A 25,775-nucleotide genomic window follows, 5' to 3' on the forward strand; every position below is an offset into this window, starting at 1 on the left:
TGAAAAGGTGAAGACGACGATGCATTCGTGGTTCGCAGCTCAGCCCAAAACATTTTTTAATGAGAAAATACGAAGGTCCTTCAGCAAATGGACAAAGTGTAAATTATAAATCAAATTATATAAAGTAAATTATATATCAACAGAGCGGGTAACTTTTTACTCATCCTCATAAGACACTTAAATTTCCAATCTATTATGATGAATAAAAGAGCTTATACTATTAAATCTAATTGTATTTTGTTGCATGAGAGTACACGTGTATGTGATGTACATTACCTTTATATCCCCTTGAACGCTTCAATATTGCGCATATATACTATATTTTGTACAGATTCTATAAAATTTTGTATGTTTGTTTAGGCTGTTAATCTAGAGGCTGGAGTACAAAGAAGTGGCACAATGATGTGGGCTGATGACATTTATAATTATCAAGGAATCACCCCTACATTCGCTCAGGTATATATCGTTGACTATAATGTATTTAACATATATGATTGTTAGAATATTAATGATTAATTTTTAATTCTATCAGAATTTTAATGAAACTGTCCCTTGGGAAGGAAGAACTGATACCTTGATATCACGGTTTGTACATCCTATATGTACGACAAATTTTAGAACATTATATAATGAAGAACCAGATCGTCGTGGCCATGTGATGTGAATAAAAGGACTTGAATTTGATGATATTTTTATAATGTTAGATAACATAACTAAGTATCTTCACAGTAAGATAGGATGACATGGTTTACATGATCTTAATGTTGTTCGCTTGAGTGATGATATTATAAGGAAAAGTGTAATACCACAGGTAGGGTGATTCATAATTTAGAACTACTAACTCATGTATGTATTAAAAATTAAAGAAATATATTAAATTTTATAGGATATTTATGTTTAGTAACCAGTAATTCAGAGATTGGTATTCATGGTTACTATAACGAGGCTGTAGAAACGCACCCTTTCTTCTTTGCAAATGGTCCTGTATTTATATCTAAGCCGAAACTGGAACCTCTGAATAATTTAGATTTATTCTTGTCATTTTCTAAAATACTTATCTACAGTATACCATAAGGAATGATACCGTATCACACCTAATCAAGTGCCTTAAGAAACATCAACAGGATATCACAGTAATCCCTTATCGACTGATATGTAAGTAAAAGTTATGTGTCATTGTTATACACAGTTATGTGTTAGTGTTATACACAGTTATTTATCATTTTCTATTAATTCAGTTGTAGCCACTACAATATCTATGACACTGGTAGTAATTATAAGAACAATAATGATGTTCTATAAGAGGAAATGATGATTAGGAGCAAAAAGTTACAGGTAAGTCAAAGTATATGTTATTTGCCATTTGAAAAGAAAGTTACTAACTTAGAATTTTTTGATAAATAATAATTGTGCAAAATATATTGGATTTCAAATTTGTCAAAAATTGAAATTTAAGAAGCATTGTAATAATATAACATTAATATTTTGATTTTTCAGGAGATATCATGCGGTGGATGGATAATATGTAAAAAATATTAAGCAGTATATGAATTTTCATATTGCGTAGAGATAACAAAATGAATTTTAAAAAATGTCAACATGGTAATAAGAAATAGCATCATGACAAAGAATATATAAAGACAGTTTCATTTTTTATAAATAAAAATTTGTTGTTCCAGATTTTGAAATATAGTGAAACGTTTAATTAGTATCTTAATATCTTTAAATAATTATTATTTTAGAATCAATTGTAATTGTATCATACGTACTTTTGAATTCGTGCAAGAACATATGTAATTTTGAAGTAGTTATTAGGAAATTGTTAGACGCGAACAGTATGCGAAAAGTTAGTATGCAGTGTAATAATTATCAATCAAAACACAAGAATTAAATTCTTGAGGAAAAAATTTCCGGAATTTCTTACTTACACGATTATAAAGAAATCCATAATAAAAAGGAGCTACTTTCTAATACTTCTTTTCCTTGTAATGCCTATGTTAATGATAACGAGGTTCGACTTTTTGTTTTTAGAGGGATACTGGAAAATTTGAAAGTACAGTACCATTGGGAAGAAAATCACGATATTGAAAACGATATTTGCAAGTAAATTTCCAAAAAATCTGTTTTCAAATTTTCGCTTTCTATTTCACATTAAAAGAAAGGGCTGCCTTCTTTTTCTGCAAGACAAAACAAACATTCTGAATCTCGTATCAATGAATGATGTCAATAAGTTATTTTTCTTTTCAGATTGAACAATATTCCAGATTTATTCATAATTTCATACTACGCGAAGAATAGACTTTCATAGGTATATAAAGGAAATATTAAGTATAGGAAAACTCTTTTTCGTTGTAGGTGACATATGCTTCACGGTTGAACACATGTATTTTTGAACACATATAAATGAAAAAGTACTCTTATGGAGAAAAAGAATTGATACCTTCGATTGACATTAGATAATCTATATAAACTTATGAACAATCACTATCGGTTTGTATTTTAGGTGCACACGCAGATTTGTTGGAGTTCTTATAAAATGTACATCCTGTACGAACGTTTTATTCTTCCAAATTTTACGATACTATGTCTCATATAATAACTATATGGATTAAACGTAATATAAATGATCCGAAAATAGACTCGAACGACATTAATTGTCTTTCTATTTATACCAATATCGAAAATACAAGTAAAGCTGGAGCAATAGTATGCAAGAATGGACTATTTATTATTTTAAACCAAATCATAGCATATTCAGAATGCACAGTATTATCATGAAATGTAAATGAATCAGTTGTAAACGAACGATTTTACTGTAAAATCATTGCCTCCTTTTTTTCATCTGAAATATAGCAGCAATGAGTACATTCTTTTAATATATAATAAAACGAGATATCTTTATAAAGTTACATATGTCATCACTAGTAACTGTTATCTCGTATGACACCAAATATACCGTTAGTATGGAATGATATTTTTATGAAGATATACTTTAATGATAGATTTTATGAATGAAACGTTATATAAGAAAAATTATCTCTTGTTATTCTATGAAGTGTAGTAGCTAATGAAGATTAATTAATAACATTTAAGCCATTAATCTAAAACAATTACATCATTAATTCTTAACAGTTATATCAATAATTTATAACAACATTTTCCCATTAATTCAATGTAATTATGCTCTTAATTTATAACAGTTGTACCCTTAATCGGAAGTAACTCTACATTCATTGATTTTAATCAATACCATAAATTTGTAGTGAGTGAGTTAAAGATTTATTTTGCTTTATTTTATTAACGAAATCTATCAAGTCTTTGAAGTGCTATTTCATTTCCATATAGCATTATATTTTAACTCTGAATACAGTATTCAATTTCCAATTTCACTATTTCGTATAAAATCTGTGGTAACACAGAGTGTCGATGTATGTGTCACGTAAAATAACAAAATAAAAAAGGAATTTGAGGTAAAAAATAAAAAAAGAAAACTTTATTTTTTTTTCTAACATCAATACACTTTACAATCTACTTCCGAACTCTAGGCGTGACTTTCTAAGACTGACTCTTATGATTTTACTTTCGATCGGATCCGATTACTTTCTTTTGTCATCCCTCAACATCCCCACCGTCCATGCATTTGCTAGGCGTCCGCGATCGTTGCCACGTGCTCTTTCTTCTAGAACCTTCGGTGGAAGGACTGTTGGGATGTTGATGGTTCATTAGGCACTTCAGCGATATACATTGTCGCCGAGTGCTTTATCTCTATCGTCAGTCCGTCGGATTTGATGTATGCCGGTCGTGACATATGTAACGATATATGGTATAACGTTATAACGTATTACTTTACATGATATAACTTTATAACGTATTACGTTATATGGTATGACGTTATAACGTATTACGTTATATTTTATAACGTTATAACGTAATACGTTGTGTGCTATGACGTTATAACGTATAACGTTATATGCTATAACTTTATAACGTAATACGTTATATGGTATGACGTTATTACGTATTACGTTATATGGGATGACGTTATAACGTATTACGTTATATGTTATAACGTTATAACGCATTACGTTATATGTTATAACGTTATAACGTAATACGTTATATGGTATGACGTTATAAAGTATTACGTTATATGGGATGACGTTATATCGTAATACATCATATGGTATGCCGTTATAACGTATTAGGTTAAATGGTATGACGTTATAACGTATTACGTTTTATGGGATGACGTTATAACGTATTACGTTATATGGTATAACGTTATAACGTTATAACGTAATACGTTATATGGTATGACGGTATAACGTATTACGTTATATGGGACGACCTGTTTCTGTCTGGAGATTGATTCCTAATACAACGTGTGTCCCATTATATCAGCATCTCTAAAGTACAATTCTATGTGATTTCTAGGGAGAACAATACAATCGATCCACACCTTCGTCAGGCAAAACGTTTATCCCGTGACCGTGGCTACGTTCGGCGACCAGTTGTCACCTCGAACCCAGTTTCGCTTTCACAAATGTCAAACAATTACAAATGACAATTGCTTAATTACAGTTATGATAAAATCTAGGCTAAAGCATTAGAAGGCTTCCTCAAAATTGCAAAGGGAAGGCTCCGGTTTTCCTTTCATCTCCGACATATATAATAACCTGTTAATAGCAGCGTTCTCTTCAAGTTAACTACCCTTATTATCCCAAAAGAAATAAGGGATTGAACGATTCGTGGCGTCGATTAGTCAATCGTAACGGGAATTTACGACTCCCGTTGGCGCACTTCCTCGAGATCGCGTCTCCCCACGAACGTGCGAATTTACATATTTAACAATATATATATGGCGGGTTAATGTTGAAATTTTGGGTGTTTGGGCGTTAATTTTAGTTTCTTTACATTTTCTTCCTTTAGGAATACCTGCACTTTATCATTTATGGAAGTTTTGTTAACAGAAACGAAAAATTTAGAAAAGATATGTATAATCAAGGAATCTCAGGATAGCACACTTAGACTGCAGATTTTTCTGTATGCAAAAGTAAGTCAAAGGAAGAGGATGAAGTTTTCTTGTATAAGGCTTTGTTTCTGCTTGAGCTAGCTTACAATCAAATACGTTCAGTGTGACAGAGTATCGACAACTATTTCAAACTTTAGCTTTAAATACAAAAAGTTTACGCGCAAAAATAAGCTGAAGAAAAGAAAAATGTTTTTTTTCTTGTTTGACGTCTTATCCTGTCTGGCGGTATGGAATTATTCTGGAAAAGCCTGTATATGTACAGAGTATATAAAAAATACACTTATTTGACCGGACCACCCTAATTCTACAACTCTGGATGATACAGTTTTACAAACGTCTACTCATCGCGAGGACCAACTTGCCAACTTTTCAAAATAAGCTATGAGTCGCAATTGAACCGTTTTCTGGAGAAATGACGTTGAAATTCCATTGGGTCTTACATCGAGATTATTCGCAACAAGTTTATATTTCGCAGTCAGGTAGAAAGTAAGCAATGTGACATCAACGAGAAAACAACAAGTTTTCGTTAGCAGGTGGGATAGCCCGTGATAAACAGAATGGAGCAATCAGCGTGATTTCACATTATTACAGAATTATCTACTGTCTGAAAAAAGACTTTCAAACAAAGATTCTGATTTTATTAGCTTTCTTTTAGAATAAATAGAAAATAAAATTTGTAAATAACAATTAATCTCATTATTTTGAATAATATATTTAAACTTGTTGAAATTGCAAATAATTTATTTCTGTCTTTTAACATTTAAACAATTATTTAAATGAAAATTTATTTAATAGTGCCCAGTATTGCGCGCAACACATTTTTGGAACAACGAACAATTCGATAGTCGGTAATAGAGATAGATGGCAAAATAATTGGATTTATTGATAAAATGAGGATTAAATTGATTAAAAAAAGTAAATTGATTAAAATGTATACAAATCCTACATATACAAGAATAATATCTTGCACATCATGGTATCCAAATATACTTTCCCAGTAAAGTTCCATTTGATCCTCGTGCTAAGTGGCATACGGTGCCAGCAAACGTCAATTTTTACAAAATTTTGCATGAATCAATCGATCCAGAGGCTCCGATCCTCCGAAATCACGCTAGTGGACACTTATACGCCCTGACACTTTTTATACATGCTGTACATAAAAATATATGTATCGAAACTGTTGTTATTTCTATACTCAGAGGTAAGATCAGAGTAGTTATTATTTTATTGAATGGATAAATCTATTACACCGTTCTGAGCCAAAAAGAGCCTTTATTGCACACGCTTACAAAAACTAGGGATAAAAACAAAAAAGCATCTTAAGCCTATCGATTAAATCTATCGATTGTAACTAGCATCATCCTCTAGTTACTATTTCTTATCACTAACGTATCTGCATATGGATGGCGAGCACGAACTCACGTTGTCATTTTCAACAGAAACTTTGATACAAAGTACGCAGATTTGTGTATAAATACATTACGGTTGAAAAATTGTTGAATATTTACTACTGTATCTGTTATACTTGATCGTTAACACCTATTTTTTTCGCCTGCCTAACTTACTATCCTCAAAACGTTATCAGATTATACATTTTGTTCGGCTGATAAAATGGAATTTCTTGGAATTTAGAGCTCCCTTTACATTCACTTGTTATTGTACGAGTATTTTGCTCGTTCACCAGCCGTTCACTCATTTTATTTTGCAATCGTGACAATTTGATGCTGCTTCTCCACTCTGTATAACGTGTTACCTACAAACACCGATATGTATATAATCTGATGCATTAATTACTATACGATACACCATGAGGACGTTAATACACGCAAAACGAAATAGATAAACAGTATCTGCTAAAATTATAGCTATAATATATAATATAATATATAATATAATATAATATAGTATATTTTTGTTACAGTCGACTTCTCCAAAAGTCAAAAGCTTGTCTTGTTATTGGCACGTACCGTAAACACTCGACTAATTGCGTATTTCTTAAAGCTATATTTCCCCTCTTTACAACTTTTTTACGAGATTATTTTGAAATCAGCCCAATTGATAAACCATTTCAATTTTCAATCTCTATATCCAAAATTTATTATAATCAATTCTATTTTAGTTTTTGCTATCAAAGGAACATAAATTGGAAGTTGAAACAAAAAACATGGGTTCTAATTAAATATTACTATCTGCTTCTATTCTTAATCGTTACGAATTATTTATACATTATTACCAATTATCAATTGTTTATTATACATTGCTCGTTGCATTCACCCTATTACCCCTACACTTCCGTATCATCAACCATATTGCTATCTTCGAATAATTTTCCTCAAACGCAAAATTTCCCACGTACCTAACCTTTTAATTTCAAAGCTAATTAATTCACGGACATCTTCGATCTTTAACAAGCGTGTATCCTACCAATGATTAGCAGCTACTCTTCATTAATTCATTAATTCATTGATTCAATCTGTAACGTTTCGAGTATGTACATCGCATGTCGTATCATTGTATCGGTATTGTATCTGTTGATTCGAAAGATAGCTGGTTACTCAGGTGGCTAAATTGATCTCGCCATAGACGAAACTTATTTGTGTATCCATCTATGTATATATAAAAGATATACACAAGCAAACAGATAAGGCAATCGAGAATCAATGGATTCAATAGCCGGTAAATATTTACAAAAAAAGGAGATACCGCCGATTTTGACATTTTTTAAATATTTTGTTAATGTTATCAGTTTGAGTAAGATTTTATTCGAGGATTGCCGTTCATTAAAAAGTTAATATCAAAAAAGTTCAATGAGTCATTTGCATTTAAGAGAGTGTACTTAGTCAGATTCTTAGTAAACACTTATCCAACAGCCGATCGTTTAGTAATTTTCGATTCGATTATTCGTGTTCGTTTTTTCGTGTTCGATAACGTTTTGCAGAAGAAGATTCGATTCAATGTTTGTAATATGTCGTGTATACAATTTTGATAATTACATTCGATAATTGCACAAAAATCGGGACTGAAACGTTACAATTATGGAGACGTAGGAACGACTCTATTCCTCAAAATTGACAACGCGAATGAAAGAGAAAGAGAGCCTCGTTAAAGACTGGCGATAAGTTGAAAGATTCTTATTTGCGATTTTTGATCAATGAAATTTTTGCTAATATGTTTCTCGCGTTTTACTGGTTAAAATGACACCAAACACGATAAAATTTGGAACATATTTGCTTACTTAATAATTGATAATTAAATATTATTCATATTATATCATGTTTGATCTTATTTTAGTCGGGGAAATCCTACAAATGCGTTAGTGGAAATTTAATTTTAAAAAGCCTAAAATAAGGCAATTTTCAGTTTTGAATGATTACTCGGATACATTGTCTCAACGATAACTGATAATATTGGATCATGTTACACTGCTCGATCGCAATGGACCGCCAAATTTCCGCGATACCTCAGGGAAATCTGTCCTTCTCAAAGTGGACACGACGGCTGTGTAACTATGTAGAGGACTTTTTCGTGCAATTATCGAATGTTTGTACTAACCGTTTAATTTTTTGTTCCAAAATTCTTATTCTTTATATTAGATGAATAATTCAAATATCTCACTGTGAAGTACCTGTGTTATTATTGATTGGTGTTTTATAATTATATTAAACAACGAATACTGAATAACGAAGTATTTTTCGGTTAAGGATTTCTTTCGTTATTCATAATTAATAATTATTATACATAGCAATTTCGACAAAGTAACGAAGATGTAGAGTCGAATTCGAGTACGATAAGTAGTCACAGAAAATTTATCTTTTCTCCAATTGATTGCGTCTCCTAGTTTAATGGTGTTTTATAAACGGGCCGCTTATCTTGAAAATGGTAAATCCATTTTCCTTTGTTTCGGAATATTGAAACATTACGTTCGATTGGACTATTTTACTACGTTTTATGACCTTGAGTGACCTTAAATGACCGCGATATTTAAATCCGTCTTCAAAAGAGCAACAATGGGACAAATAGGTATTCAAAACTACACGGCTACACTTAAAAAAAAACGAAGCCTATTAAAGTGTTCTTTAAAACTCGTAAACGCGTCCATCTGAGAAAAACTTTTTCCATCGCGTAATAGCCTCCTCGAAACCAAACAACTTTTGTTTCAAACATTTCCCTGCGTCTCAAAAAATTGAAAGAATTATTCAGGTGGTTTGCTGTTGAAGACTCAGCCTGTATATCCCCAAAATTCCATGTAGTTCTGATTGTTAGGCAAACTGATATTGTAATCTAACACGAGTCAACCTCATCAAGGGGCGAGAGGGAGGGGGTGTCAATAGACTAAACACAGAAGTATTCGCCTCTATATGTACCTCTATTCGCTATTTTGAACATGAACAGAAAGATAAGAGTACGGAGTGGGTGAGAAAAGCATTAAGAATTTTGATCCAGCATTTTTTAATCTCTTTATTGTGACATGAAAACTACGGAAAAAGTAATTTAAAAAAGCGACCAGATATCAATGACCTACGAAAAAGATAAAATTCATCCGGACAGAAAGAAGGAAGAAAACTATTTAACGTTTCATCAGAGAAAAAGAATCGAGGAAAAGGCTTGGTTATTGATCTTGTGAGACAGGAACGTCATAAATGCTAGTATAGGTAATCTTGCAGAAGTTGTTAAGAATCTTTATCGTAGTTTGGTATGAAAAATATCGAATAATTTGGATTTCGAATCACATACAAATTAAGATGCAGGGGAGAGTCGCACGGTACCTTGTGCTAGAGTTGATAAAAGTGAGAATTTACAAAGTGACTTTATAGCACAAATGGAACTTGATAAAAGTAGGAAAATTAATTTTATGAAATTCAATAATACGAATTGACGAATTAACAATGTGCAAGAATAGTAATGTCGGAATTTGTAGGAAACGAAAAATTGTCGTCCAGTACCGATCAATTATTTAATTATTTGATCTTTTGCTCTAAATGGTTAATAATGTTTTAAAAAGTCCTCTAGATGTCAGTATACATATTCTTATTCAAATTTGATTATTATGTATATCGTATGGAAAATACTTAATATTTTCTTGATCTGCGCATTCGACGTGTGCCCAGACTTCACATTCGTCGTTTTTGAAACATTGAAAGCTTCAGTGACCTGTCTTTGGGCCATTTTATTTTTGAAGAGTAGCTTCGAAGCCCCATTCATGTTCTCCTCTGACCATTTCTCTCTTTTCTGTTTTGGACTTTCAAACATTTTTCTATGGGAAAAGGTAGAAGAAAAATTAAACGGACACCTTCTAATTTAGTCTCAGTTGCCAAAATATTGAACTTACAGGTAAAAGAAATTCGGTCTATGACTAAATCATCGGTATTGGACGACAAATACGTTGAACAAATACGTTTTAGATTATAATGTATATAATATACAAAGGAAATTATAAAAGTGGGGCAAATAACTGGTAATTACACTTAATAAATTAGATATAGTATACATTAAAAAAAATTTTACTTACCTGAAAAACAACATGTCAACTCTAGAAAATAATTTTTAATTTTCGAAATATCAATGTATATGTTTGACATATCAGATCAATATGGCTCCGAAATATGTTACACGGAATTGTTCATTTTCATTTGTTTGTTCCAATAAAAGCGCTAATATCTGGTGAAAAATCCTATGTATTTAGAAATTAACAGAAATGTTAAGTGAGCTGTTATTTTGCCCGCATTGTATTTCTTACATGTAATGCCTGTTACACGTTTTATCTTTAAAATAGCAAACTCATTATTTACTCGAGATTTATTCCTAGCGCACAAATATTTTTCAATAGAGCGATGCAAAGTTTTACTGTATCTCGGATCATCACAAGTTAATCAAAATCTTGAAGATTCGATTTCACCTGCTCAAAGTGACTTTTGCAGGCAAAAGAAATTGTTCCTCGGATACTTTAATATTTTTTACTAAATTTCATCAAAAATAGAATTTTATTTGCTAATAGAAGATAACTATGTTTTGGTACTCCTACAGAACAATATCACGACATTCGCTAAAATTACAAATATTGTACAGTATATTCACTGCAAGGCTAATTGAAATAGCTTGAAATCCAACATATAAGAATGCTACTTGCAAAGTATCTTTGCTAGTAACAGTTTAAAGTAGAGAGATATTCCTAAAAGATCATATATTTTATACATATATGTACGTAGTATATACAGTGAATATAACTATCTTTCTGAATTTATAAAATAACAGTATACAATAATAAATAATAATAATAATATAATATAATAATAATAAAAAAATAATATAATAATAAATAAAAATAACATAATAATAATAAATTTATAGAATAACAATATTCCAATATTTATATTTTTCCTTGTTGCAATTTTGTAAACCGTCAAAGCGTTTACAACAGAAATTCCCAGAAGGAATTGAATGCCAAGTTTTCTGTACCATTTGATTCCTTTTCTAATTGTGGTGGCATAAGAAACCATTTGATCGGAATAATCTATACCACACTTTCCTTCGTTATATTCGACAACAGCTAGCGGTTTTAATGTAGCGAACAAGCGAAACGAAAGATCATTCTTGAGACCACCACTTGAGCGATTCGCATTACTAAAATATCGATAGGAGCACCTAGCAGAGAACGCTTGGTACTGCTGTACGCGTGGCCTGACGCAGATTTTTTTGAAAACACGCGTGGCAGTCAATGTGTTAATAAACTATTAAACTACATGTCGTGAAGAAGTATCCCCTTTATGAACATTTATTAATAGCTCTAGAGTTGATAATATTAGCTTGAGGAAGTTCTGTATGTACGTGTAATTGATAGTACTCGCGTACACCTGTGCGTGTAAAACGTTTCAAGTTAATAAAGAGAACATGATACACGTGGAATAGGTATGAATAAAAATTACAAGAAGCCGGAGAATATTCTAAAACATATGCCATGATAAAATATAAATTGTAAAGAGTTATAGATCATGTTATTATATATTAAAATTATGCTTAACAAGCAGATATTAGCGTAAATATGACGCTGCGTTAATTAAATCCAACAATATTGAGAAAAGAACAAATTGAACAATACCTAGAAATAATTTAGAAAAACACTGTTAGATCAATTTCAAATTGGGTTTTCTTTACTCGATGTCAAACTTAACTCTTACTCGTCTTTTGCATAAACTCTTTTCGTGATATGAAACTTTAGAGTTGACATGCTGCTGGTATTAATTGCACACGCAGAATAAGATTTTCCAAATTGAACCGAAACGATTTAGACAGAAAAATGTAATACTTTCAATACTCATAACAATTATTTATGCATTCCGCATATAAACCTACCGAATATTTATTACTTACTTTTAGCTCAAAAATATTTGATATACTACTACCAAGCAAATATTAGATTGAAGAGGAAATCATACATGAAAGATGTCACTTTTTTTAATAAAAAGTTCGTTCTCATCAAAGTTTCTGGCAACTTATTACATACCTGTGTACAAAGTGGATTACTTTGTAACACAACTGGAAAGTAACTTTCTTTAGTAATGATTTACGTAATAAATTACGCAAAAAGTAAAAAGAAGATTATATTTTAAATCATATTCTAAGAATAACTGCATTTTAAACGTGATTTCAAAAGAATTTTGAATTTAAAAATTCGTCAAAAGTACATACATACTTACTACTTCGACACGATCTAGGCTAATTATGTGTACTAATGTTTATACATCTTGATAGTAGCTGTATTCAAAGAGCGCGTCGAATCTTTTTATAGTATTTGCCTTTTGATGTATTAAAAGTATTGTAGTAACTGATGGTTTCTTAGAGTAAGGACAAGTGATGATGGTAGAGTTCAAAGTTTAGTGTATTTTAATAAGTGATATTCAATAACAAAAGGACCGACTACAATATCGTCGCACGCCGACTCACACTCCGTATCCGCTCAACTCGCACTCTGCTTCTCGACTGACTCTCTGGCCGTTGTAGCACTCTATTGTCTTTTGCTAGGCCCACCGCACACGTGTTCTGCAGACGCTCGTAGCCAGGGTCACGTAGGTCTTTTCGGCAAGGCTATTTACTTGAAGGACCCGGTAATGCATTGATGGAGCCGACAGCGCCTCTGCTCTCGCGACATTGTCTGTAGTTAGCTCGACGTTTCTTGGGCCCTTCTCCCCGATACTACAGTATCATTAGAGATATTCTTCTTATTATCGCAAATATGTATTGTTCTGCTCATTGCATCGACAAGTGAACGGATTTTAAGCTTCCTATTCTTTTACATTTTCAATATTTCCAGAGTTATTTGTTTTCAGTAGAAAAAATATTAATTCCTGCCACTTTTGAGAGGAATTGTTTAGAAGTGTATCCTGTTTATCTCGAATCGCTCAAATATATCGGGGAAAAAATGAATGACACAAAAATCGAATGACATCGAAAGGGATATACTATTATATTCGTGTGTATTTACTTTGCGTGTATTGTCTTAACATGAAATCTCTTGCGTGTTAAAATATTTCAATGGATATCTCCATTTTTTGTTACATAATCACGCAGCTGACGTTCAGACATCTCTAAAATACTAGAAACTTGCGTCTTTCGCACCATCCGCTATCGTAATAGAAACTTTCAAATTCGACAGAGCAATACAAAGCACGTGTCACGTAAAATAACAAACTAAAAAAGGAATTTGAGGTAAAAAAATAAAAAAAGAAAACTTTATTTTTTTTCTAACATCAATACACTTTACAATCTACTTCCGAACTCTAGGCGTGACTTTCTAAGACTGACTCTTATGATTTTACTTTCGATCGCATCCGATTACTTTCTTTTGTCATCCCTCAACATCCCCACCGTCCATGCATTTGCTAGGCGTCCGCGTTCGTTGCCACGTGCTCTTTCTTCTAGAACCTTCGGTGGAAGGACCGTTGGGATGTTGATGGTTCATTAGGCACTTCAGCGATATACATTGTCGCCGAGTGCCGCCACATCTTTATCTCTATCGTCAGTCCGTCGGATTTGAAGTATGCCGGTCGTGACACACGCGAAAAGTGACTGACCAAAAAAGAACTGAATGTTTTGACGACATTAAGAAACTGCAGCCTTGTATTTCAGCAATATCATACCAGCAATAACAAATTTTGAGAAATATCTTTATGTTCTATTCCTGTGGCGTACTTTGGATAACGCTAATCCCGGCGACACACTAAATTTTGAAATCCATACGACTGATTCTACAGAAGCGGGGATTCTACAGCAGCGATTTCGCTTGCACAGTTGTTCATTTAATTTGTGAATTGTAAGAAACCTCAAGTATGTCAGAGGACATAGTGATATTGCTACAAAAGCGACTAGACAAATAGAGAGCTACATGTGATTTTATCGTATTTTTTTAACCCTTTCGCTTCGGCAATCCAGTCCGCCGAAGTACTGTCACTGAACGGAAACGCGCGCCAGAAATACGCACAGTGTGCGTGGCTACTGTATATACGTTTTCCTAAGTCTTAAATAATAATAATTCTTGTAAGAACCGTATACGAAATATCGTTTCACTGTCAATGGATTTAGTAGATTTTTTAGCACGAAACAATATACGATTTTGATGTTGTTTCAAGAACGAGTAACTTAAAGAAGTGATTAATCCAGTATGTCAATAAAATCAAGGGAAAATGTTCTGTCGATAACGAAAAAATATATTAATGACCACAGATAGCATTTGTATATGCATCATTTTTGTCAAATTTTGTCTTCCAAACACAACTTTTTAATATTCCTATTTTATCTACTTTTGCTAAAATACATTAAACACATTTCAATACTAAACTAAAGATCTTTAAACTTAAAAATGACTTTTGCTTATTCCCATGTCACAAACAATTGGCTTTAATAATTATCGATCAATACTCTCTTATTCGTAAGCACATCAGCATATTCGATCCATGCAAATTCACGTAAAATGTTACTACTTCCTGCCTTTCGTTACATGTATCTTAATAAATTGTATCTTATTAAATCTTAATAAATATGAGTCTTAATAAAAAGAAGTTACTTTTTACGTAGACCAAACCTAGTTCTATTATTAAGCGCGTAAGCAGATAAGATGAAGATCAAATAGAGGCAAAGCTAAAAAATAACGACTATATATTTTCATGTTTCAGCGTTGAAAACTTATGTGGGTGAAACGCTAGAATTGACTGGAGTTCTTCGACAAGAAATGGGCACTTGTCTTTGCATAGACAGCAACAATGTGCCTCCGACAGTCAGCAAACGTTACTCTCTACAAGTTCACTGTATGTATTATTAAGCGCTTATCATAGAGTTATTATACAAATATATTTGCAATTATCATTCTTATATATTATACAAGGTGAATCAGAACACGTGGAAAATATGGCAGAGGTTGATTCTGAATACTGAAATAAGAAGAAAATTTTATATAACATAATATGCCTAATATGCCCATACGTTCCGCTTATAGCTTATTTTGCGATGCTAAACATTACACAGATGAACGATTTCTTGGAAAATAGATAAATCGTGCTGGCCTTATTTCCGGACCAATACGCTCTTCGGATCCGAATCCGTTCGATTATTAAATACGGGGGCGTTTAAAATCTCTTACTTATAAAACGTTAGTTGACGTGACGATCAAAATTTTCGACAAATTCGTGTAAGCTGTTCGAACAAGATGGACGATCTATGACGCGACGCATTCGTTTCCGTAGAAACTGGAACTGGTCGATTCGAGTAATTTTTCTAAAGATAGGTAAGAAAGTACTGTGACACAAAGCAAGCGTCTACTCGAAAACGTTTATACGAAATTTTCTTCTTATTTTAATGCGCTGAATCAGCCCCTGCTTGCCTGGAAGCCGTACTTTCCACATGTCTCGAACTCTATCATACCGATCCACTAGGTAAACAAAATAAAAGCCTGCCAAGCACTGTGGCGGCACGGGCCACGGAACTTTTCAACGGCTCCGGATGCAAAGCGCGACGCCGCCAAAGCGCAACACCGACGTGCCCAATGTACCATCGATATCTTCACACTCTTTCCGCCGAATTCTCGGAAGAGCATACACGTGCCAGCACTGGGCTACGATATCGATGGGCTACGAAGGGAAGAATCTGCGCGATCCGAAACAAAAGCACAGGCAGTCTGCCTTACGCCATTAAATGTGTAACTCCTCGGTATTATTTGCATAGCAACGCGTCGAATGATCTCTCGGTGTCTATCGTTATTTGTAAGTTGTTACCAGTTGTCTGTTAAGTGTAATTGTTAATTGTTAATTGTTAACTCTGATTGTTGATTAGTTCTAAATAAACTATTGTTCGTTAAAAACACCAAGAGTAGTTCCTTACGCACCTATCACCATACCACCTCAGCACGAACGCCGTATAGATTGTTTTCACCTGTTCGATTCGTGCTAGATTTGACTAAAATACTCATGCGAAGTTATTGAAAATATAAAATCCGAATTAACATCCAGTTTTCAACAACCTGTCTAAAGATACCGCTCACAAACAAGCTATCATTTCTTGAAACAAATATATAAGATTTATTTACGTTATCAATTTTGTCGTGTGTCGAAATACAGCCCACTCAAAACATTCTATGGACCAAACGAAAAAATTGTTGACATTGATTGTCAACAAGTCCTACAAACTAGGATCTTTCATATTTCTTTCGCTTTTGATAATTAGACACAACCTCCCGCTAGCCGATGAGTCATTCTGCTATATTTGGCTTATCCTTTGTTATTATACAAATTACTGCCATTGTTCACGGCTGATCTACTAATTCGTTTGGTGACTAGACACTACGTTAGATATTTTAATCAAATAAACTCATAATTGTATCGATAAAATACTTCCTATCAGTACAATACATGATCTAAAATTTAAACATCCTGCTTCAGGGCGACATATCCAGTGAATTAACGGTGCCTGAACAATCCCTTAAAACGGGTAAATCTATAACTTTATTATCTAATTTCAACCGAATATCCACAAACTGATCAACATAATTTCACTATGCCCAAAAAGAATCGCCTTGCAAATGATATCGATATTTACGACATTTCTTTGCTATATTAATATAGTATTATTTGTTATAGATCCAGACCACCGACCTCGACCAGGGCTATCAAAATTCGCCTTCGTCATGGCCAATAACCAATATAATATTAACTACGATAGAAACTGTCATTGTTAATTTAACACTACTAGCTATCGCTGCTATAATACGAATAGCCTGTATACATATTAAATAAACTGTAATAAATAACTTATTATTTTTAAATACACCCTGTCTTATTTATCTACACCTTCCTTTGTCTTACGTCCATCTTGACCTACGCATTGTCACGTAAAATTCGTGATAAAAAAGGATTTTTGCAATCCACTAGCGATAAAAAGTTCGCGTACAAGGTAAATAGCGGGCAAAAGAACGGTATAAAGCATAGAGTGTAGAGTATAGTAGCATCGCAGAAAAAGAAAAATCAACAGCTTGCTCAGTCATTGCGCAGCAACAGATCGAGCAACGATACAAATGATCATGGAAGTGCGTTTCTGCTTCCCGGTCTGTTCGAACTATGACGATTTGTCTTTCTGATCTTTCCGACTCGACCGTTGCACCGTTCACTCGACCATCGACCATAAATTGTTTCGAATTTTCTAGAGAACGGACACTTGAAACTACGTGCTTGCGGTACATTCGATAGCCAGAACAGAGGGATCCTTCGTGAGCCTGTTTTCGTCCTGCGAGACGAGCAAATTATTAGAAATTTCCTGATGCAATTGTACGCGGTTTTATGCAACTTTGATTATACACGTGAACGATATTTGGCACAGAGTAGTAACATTTTCGGGGTAACATTTGCGCACTAATAGGTTCCCACGTAGCTAAAATAAAGCAAAAGTTGCGCGAAATTAACGGATGACAATTGAGAAATTTCTTGGGTGATCTACGTTTATTACGAAATGGTTGCATGCGAGAATCGATATCTGGTAGCATCTAAGTTGTCCGAGAGAGTTTCACGATAAAGGAACAGATCTCTGCCGATACTCTCTATCCGACTATCGTAGCAGATTTGCGTACTTTTGCAAGGTTCTCCAAATTAATACAAATTTCTAACTACCGTAACATCGAGATATTATACATCGTAAGGCAAAGTTAAGGAGAGTGGCGATGACCTCGGAAACGCGAAAAATATCTCAGAAGATAGAATTTTGGTGGCGCGAAGGACAAATGTTCGTGATGGTTTTCCCAATAGCGATTCTGATTCTCCCTTGACGTGTCTGCTCGGCGCCACTTCCGGCATCGTGACAACCACCGTAAGCCCTAGGACGCCCTTACAGCCTCCTTTACATCGCATATGCCCTTCTCGCTGTTGATGAAAATCCAATTTGTGAAATTAGACGTTTGCTCGCTTTGAGACAAAGTAAACCGCGTTTCTCACAGGTGTTCGGCAGATGGCGATGATGAGATATAGTGCAACAAAGTGAAATTTTACGCGCGTAAATCTAACAGGATTATAATGTAACAGAAGCACAACAAAGAGGAAACTTGTGATGAAAAAGGAAGAATATATTACCAACGAAACTCTTTTGCTCCATTTTCTTTCGTAGAATTATATTTCACTTGCGAGTATTATAGCAGGTTTGCCTTTGATACAAAAATCATAAAAGGTTTACGTATCTGCACGTATATTTACGCTGTATGAACGACACTCGAGTATTACACGCATGCATTATCGACAAATAGATCCACGTTCGAGATAAGAGTTCCTCTTTGATACTTTCTTATGGTATAAATAACGAGAAATTATCAGGAAGTATGTTACAGTGAAACTGCTCGTACTTCGTTACTTTTACTCGCATGTATGACACCTACAACGATATTCTTTGTTGAATCAATAAATAAAAGCGCTCCCCAGCGTACGTACAAGACTAGATCTTGAAATATAAGAATCGACGTAACAATAAGACTAAAAAAGTTCGAAATGAAAATAATTCGCCGAAACGGCAAAAAGAAAATACCTGACATAAAAATAACGATACGGTAAATCAGCGTCCCGTTTTAATTTTCATCGATCAGTCGTCCAGCAAGCGAGATGTGTCAAGCAGCAACGGAGACAAGGTAACAGAGACGAAATATTATCGAGTTAACGCACGCGAAGTGGTCGCAGGAATGGCTGACGGGTGCGAGAGTGTAATGCACTTACGTCACGCGAATTTCAGACGAAACAACCGGTGGTGTAACGAAAATTTAGCGTCGCAACCGAATGTGCTAAATATAAAATGGATGGCTGTTGACCGAAAGAAAAATGCTCGACGATACGGTGCCGTTTGTTCTCTTACAAGATTGAACGTCCACGGTCGACCCATTTACCAGACCCTCCTCGTTACATGAAGAGACGAAATCACCAGTGCTATTTAATCGTGCGAATTATATCACGCGTATCTCGCGAATTATTACACGACAGTGATAATAAGGCAAATCTAATAAAATTTACTTCTCATTAAAAAGTCGTACCAAAACAATTATTTATTAATTGGTTTATTTATTAATTCTTAAGAAGATACATATAAATAAGAAAAAATGGTAAAATTTGATTAGTATAATAAAAGTAATATATGCCTATGATCATTCTAAAATATAAAAAGTGAAATAGTCTTACGTTCATTGGTATATTTTAAGAACACATACATCTTTTAACGATAGTTGCAATGTAATATCATTTTTATATTACACGCAAGCTATGGCAAGTATTCCTGCTCTAAGGCACAATTTGAAATCAACAACATTCAGTTTAACAAATTATAACTTCTATTCGTTTTCCATCATGGAATAACGCGGTGGTGTCTTCCATATTGCACTGGACGTGCGTTGTAATCTACTCCTATCTATATTTTCAAACATTTCAGTTAAATCTGGTGTGCACATTCTTCTATCAAAGAATTTATATAACTACTTTCTTCGGAATTTATCGTTGCATTGCAAGTTCATTTTCGCGTATGTATGCTAAAATTGATAAAAATTCGAGTACTCCATGCATTATAATGTTCATTAACTCATTAAGTAAAACAACACTTACATTGCGCCTAATGTGGAATTGTACGCCTTGGTCTGGCTTCATCGTCCGATGTGTCGTCGTCAGGTTTACTGTGAAAAACAGAAGTGGACCTTACTGTTTGGAGCTATATTTTGGATAAAATATCGAATGAATAATAGCTTGTGTTTTTATAACAGAAGAATACTTTGATACTGTTTGTAATGTTACCTGCGATGTCATCATCTGAGTGTCCTTCTTTTGTTTCGCTAATAAGATTTTTTTTGCTTTTTCGACAGATCTTCGTGCCAGTTTTTGAACAATGGCTTTTTCTGAAATTTTTTCTTTTTCAAAGGCCTCGATTCTCCTTCTTACGGGCACATTTTTCTTCATTTCATTTTGAATGTCCTGTTTCGTCATGTTTCTATTAGACATTTCCCTTTCACGGGATGGCTCATCTTCTGCGAATAATTCTTCGAACTCGGTGAGTCCAATAGCTTGATTCAGCTGCTGAACCTCCTGCTGCAGAGTTATTGGCGACCGTGATGTAAATTTAGGTTCATTATTTTTTCCTATACTACTAGCCAAGTTTTTATTAATTACTACCGTTTCGTTTGATTTTATTGGTGATAAAGGTTCTACAATTGCGGTAGCGTCCATCATCTTCTGCGTATAAGTAGAATTGATGTCCATCGTGGAATTCATAAGAGGAGTAAATTTCTCAAGTGCATTCTCGCACATTGAAGGATCTTCAATATCATTTCTTGCTGATGGAATTACTGTATCATCAATAATATTAGAATATTTACCCTTCGTGTTTTCACTCCGTGAAAAAGTTCTCTTTATATTACTATCTCTTGTTGTCATTGAAGACTTTAATGGTTCAATCCTTTCTGGCTGTTTTGCATCTTCTTTTGAAATTGTTTCGCTTAAAACATTCTTTTTTGTTTTACTATGTTTTGTAGGACCTTTTGTGTTTTTTTCATCTGAACTACTTCTAGCACTTTCCTTTTTTTTAGGTCGGCCTCCACGTTTCCTCTAAAAATTTAGAATATATTTAACAACGTTATAGTAGTATTTATATACACAATGTACATACAATTGTATAAGCAATTAAATTTTGACGCATTAATTAACCGATATCAAACATTATTGGATACTACATATAAGGGTTAGTATTGATTAGTAACATAAGATATGTGGTAAGATTGAAAGTATTAAATTTCATCATAATATGACACAAACATTTACATTACTGTCATCATCAAGAGTTAGTCTTCGTAATTTTGTAACAAGTGACATTGACTGCTGCTTTTTAATATTAATTGCAGCTTTTATTGCAGCCTTTCTTTTTGTTCGGTCAATTGTTGTTTCCAGCACATCCCCAGTTTTTACATCTTTATTTTCTGTTTTATCATGTACTGCTGAATCTGTTACTGTATTGTCAGTATTGATAATATCATTTTCTGGGATAGTCTCTTTACGGCGATAACCTTTTTTCTTCAAAACTTTCGGCCTCTTTGTAGTTGAAGGGCCAGGGACTGATTGTGGTATTTCAGCAATTAAACCATGTAAATAATCCAGAGTGTCTTCAAGCTGGTTGTTAATATATTTTTTAACATCCAAGGAATAATTATGTATATTCGATATATCTTTGGTAATCATTTCTTTAATCTCCTTCTTTGATCCAGTATCCATATTTAAAATCTACGAATAAATGATATATATTTAATATATACATTAAACTATACTTTTTAATAATACATACCATAATTTAATATTATGGTTGAAATTATGACGTATATAGCAATTAATACATACACATGTGTTTAGTTCTATTAACTTAGAAGCACATGTAAATTAAAAAAAAATATATATATATGAAACAATAATAAAATAATGAAGTAACATTGAGAATAGAATCTAGTTTAATTACACATATATACCCTTTTAATAATTCCGTTCTTATAAATTTTATTAAATTTACAGTGAAGCTTACAATTACACTAATGCCAATGAATATTAACGTATGCGTTTATTATTACACTAAATAAAAATGAAAGTAATGCAATGAAAAATACAATATACCTTAATGGAAATAAAATAAGTAAATAGCGAAGTATTTATTAATATTATTATATAGCATTATATTATATTATTATAATATTTATTAATATTTACTTACCTTTTACGTTTGCACAAAAACTATAAAATTTTAAATATAAAGAGAGATTTATAACAGAGATAAAGCAAGTCACAGAAATTAGTGTCTTTCAATGGCAAAAATGCGTTAAAGGAAGTGAAACGATAATCTCCGTCTCGCGTCACAAGCGGAACTGTGTCAGTTTTGCTCCTTGAAAGTACACGTAGCGGTACATGAGCTAGAGAACATTTCAAATCATGTTGTTGTTTTTTTGCTTCGGAGTATCAAGATCGTGAGAACATACATAATATATTAATAAATAAACTCCGGGCAAAACAATGTCGCCGTTACGTTACCGTCGAACCGTCGAACAAAGACGAATTTGAATTCTCCGACTCTCCCCCGATCTGTTTATACTATACCAGTTTAAACGGACGCAATCGTAAGGAGTTCACGAGAGTTATGGATCAGTATCTACGAGTATCTACCGTCTTTGCGAACATTATCTATAATTATTTATTTAATCATTTGAAAATATACTTGAAGGTTTCAACAACGAGCAATCTTGTCTAATAAATCTCACGATCAACCATCCTCTACACACAAGTCCTCTGCAAACATAACGACTTTTCAGTTCAATTTGAATCGTTGCGTTCAACGCCATCAGGGTGTCCGCATAACGCGGGCATCCGACTAGGTGCTGATACCACATACAAGAACAAGCCGAATATGTGAAATAAAGCTTTTTAGCTTAAGGTCCCGTTTTGAAAAAAATACAGTTTGAACATGTTCGGTTGGCAATTGGCTTAATACACGCGTATGATAAATAATAAGATTTATTACATGATTTTACAAAATTTGTTAAAATTGATTAAGAAGTTACTTTCAAGAAGTAATATTTACATAATTGTAAATTGAACCCTATGTTTAACAAAATTAGGCATTCTTAAGTATTTGTTATTGTAAATTACTATTATGCTTCGCCAAGTGTGATTGGCTATTTCTGGAACACAGCGTCCATCGATGTCTTCAATGAAAGAACATAAGTTTAATAACCTAACTTATCGACGAAATAAATCCCTGGCCCCCGGGTACCGTGTTAGGAAGCTTCCGTGGTAATTCTTTTAAAAGCAATTAACGAGTGATCTGTTCGCGAATTATTGTATTGTATTATATATTATGTGGCATCATGATATCATAAGAAATACAAGTCACTATGATTTCTTCGTACTATTTCACAGATGGAGTGTGCAAATTTGACTTTACAATGAACAAAGTCAAACGTGACAATGACAAAATTGTATGTGGCAAAACTGGATACCTCAATGTTATACAGTGTGTCAAGAAAGTGTTTGTTGTCATCTTATGTCTTTGGGAGGTAATTCTACACCTTCGGATTTGCGAAGATCGGTTGAAAAAGAGGATCAAAAAGCAAAATTGACCTCGAGCATTCTATTGCACGTATTGCGTGTTTGTGCGCGTATTTATCCATCGATGTATTGCAAAGAACAGTTTGTCCAATAGGGGTTTCACACGCAGCAGTGGGAAAAATAATACTCTCACCCTGAGAGAATTGACCGGCGAGGGCGCGGCAGAGGCCATGGAAGCGCTTCGGTGAGGCGCGCTAGGTCCGCCGCGCCCCCCGGTGGGGTGCAAACTTAGGCGCTGGCAACTCAGCGCCCCGGGGCAGCAAATCAGCCCGGCAGGGGAACCGGACTGTCTGGCACGGCGGCTCCGGCGACGAGGCGCGGTGTGACGTGGCCGTATATCGCTCCATTAGGGGGTGTATTGAGCGCGGGGGGGGGTGTATCCCTCACACCAGTTCCCGGGCCCCTCTAGATCGCTGCCGGGACGGTCATCATGGAGGTTTTAGTCCGTTGGCGTCCGCCACTACCACGCCGCTTTTTCCCAGAAGCGACCTGGTGTCCTCCACGTTAATAAAAAAAAAAAAAAAAAAGTGGGAAAAATAATACGCCAAAAAGGTGTACGTTATAAGGTTCGCCGTGTGCGAAATTATGTCGTTTGACGAATATTCGATGGTTAGCCGCTAAGAAAATTATAACGCAATCCTTGGAAATATCTTGTTTACGGATGAGAGCGATTCTTCCGATAGCAATGTTCTCGATCGTCAGACTGCAAAGATTTAGGCTTGTGAAAGTTCTCACATTATGATACAATGATACAGAGATTCAAGCAGGCTCGAGCAAGTTTGATTTATTCCACAGCTCGCTTTAACGTGTAGATAAAATCAATTTGAAAATGGAATAGATATCATATGTTCGCGAGCAGCCAGAAAACAACACTGACGTTATTTCGTATCGCATCTGACTTTAAAAACGAACATAAAATGAAAATAAACGGTTTTTCATACAAAAATGCATACTTGTTACGATGCATCGTGAGTAGCAGAGTAACGCATATGTTCGTGTATTACAGCATGAACGTATTAATGAATAAATAATGTATATATATTACATTAAAATTTTTAATATTTTTATAATTTAATAATAATAATAATTACTATATTTATATAAGTATTATAAATAAAATATTTATAATAATATTATTAATATCTTTTTATTAGAACTAAAAATATAATTTAAAAATTTTTAATATTTTTATAATTTAATAATTATATTTATTTAAATATTATAAATAAAATATTTATAGTAATATTATTAATATTTTTTTTATTAATATTAAAAATACAATCTTAAAATTTTTAATATTTTTAATTTTATAATATCATTAATATTTTTTATTTATATTAATATATAATTGAAATTTTTGATATTTTATAATTTAATATATATATATCATAAATAAAAAATTATTAAATTATATATTATACAATTTATATTATAGTAATTTCCATTTTTTCAAAATAAAAAAAATTGTATATTAAACAATTTAAAAATAAAGGGTAGAATATTTAAGTATTAATATTTTATAATTTAATTTTATAGATAATTAAATATTTATAGTAATATTATTATTTTTTATTAATATTTTAAAATATTATATATATATATATATATATATATATATATATATATATATGTCGGGTTTACATTAGAATTAGGGTTAGGGGCGTGAAACGAATCTTCGTTTGGGTTACACGTTGTCGTTATGCAATTAGAGAAGACATTGACTAGTGCAAATACGATTATTACAGAACCGGACAAGTAACCGTGGTAGTTAGGTACTCGAGAAACTAATGACAATGATCCTAGGTTCAATAACGAATCCGCGGTCGACGGGATGATAGATGAACGTACTCACAAAATCAAAGTCGGACGCGTAATATTCACTGATCGTAAAGAGTTACTCCTTTCATCAATGAGATCGCGAGCGAGAATGCCTTTCCCGTCCCGATGATGCCACAGAGGAAAACTATAATGGGGTGTGTCTAAGGATACGAGATCATCGGGTTCGTCGAGAAAAGCCTTCGTTCAGAAAGTAAGGGAAATTGGCGTTGCTGCTAATTGGTCAATCTCCATATCGGTGGTTAGAAAAAGATGCTAGCCGCCCTCGAGGGAAA

The 25,775-nt window shown here is 33.4% G+C and overlaps 1 protein-coding gene across 1 annotated transcript; it reads right to left on the bottom strand.

The window, feature by feature from the left end:
• Positions 1-19,616: 19,616 nt before the first annotated feature.
• Positions 19,617-22,028, bottom strand: LOC143304709 (uncharacterized). The gene is made up of 4 exons (XM_076627235.1): positions 21,343-22,028; positions 20,323-21,129; positions 20,137-20,239; positions 19,617-20,063 (listed from the first exon to the last, which is right to left on the bottom strand). The coding sequence occupies exons 1-3, from the start codon at positions 21,787-21,789 to the stop codon at positions 20,144-20,146; spliced, it is 1,350 nt and encodes a 449-aa protein (XP_076483350.1). The 5' UTR covers positions 21,790-22,028; the 3' UTR covers positions 19,617-20,063; positions 20,137-20,143.
• Between the last annotated feature and the right edge of the window lie 3,747 nt (positions 22,029-25,775).

This window comes from Bombus vancouverensis, unplaced genomic scaffold (genome assembly GCF_051014615.1).
Source record: "Bombus vancouverensis nearcticus unplaced genomic scaffold, iyBomVanc1_principal scaffold0050, whole genome shotgun sequence".
In the NCBI taxonomy this organism is placed as follows: Eukaryota; Metazoa; Arthropoda; class Insecta; order Hymenoptera; family Apidae; genus Bombus; species Bombus vancouverensis.

Bases quoted from the DNA above. Each gene is read 5' to 3' on its own strand.
- LOC143304709 (XM_076627235.1), bottom strand. From the start codon at position 21,789: ATGGATACTGGATCAAAGAAGGAGATTAAAGAAATGATTACCAAAGAT. The intron at 21,130-21,342 runs GTAAATGTTTGT...CTAAATTTTTAG, and splicing joins CTCTTGATGATGACAGTAAT to AGGAAACGTGGAGGCCGACC. The intron at 20,240-20,322 runs GTAACATTACAA...TCCAAAATATAG, and splicing joins CTCAGATGATGACATCGCAG to CTCCAAACAGTAAGGTCCAC.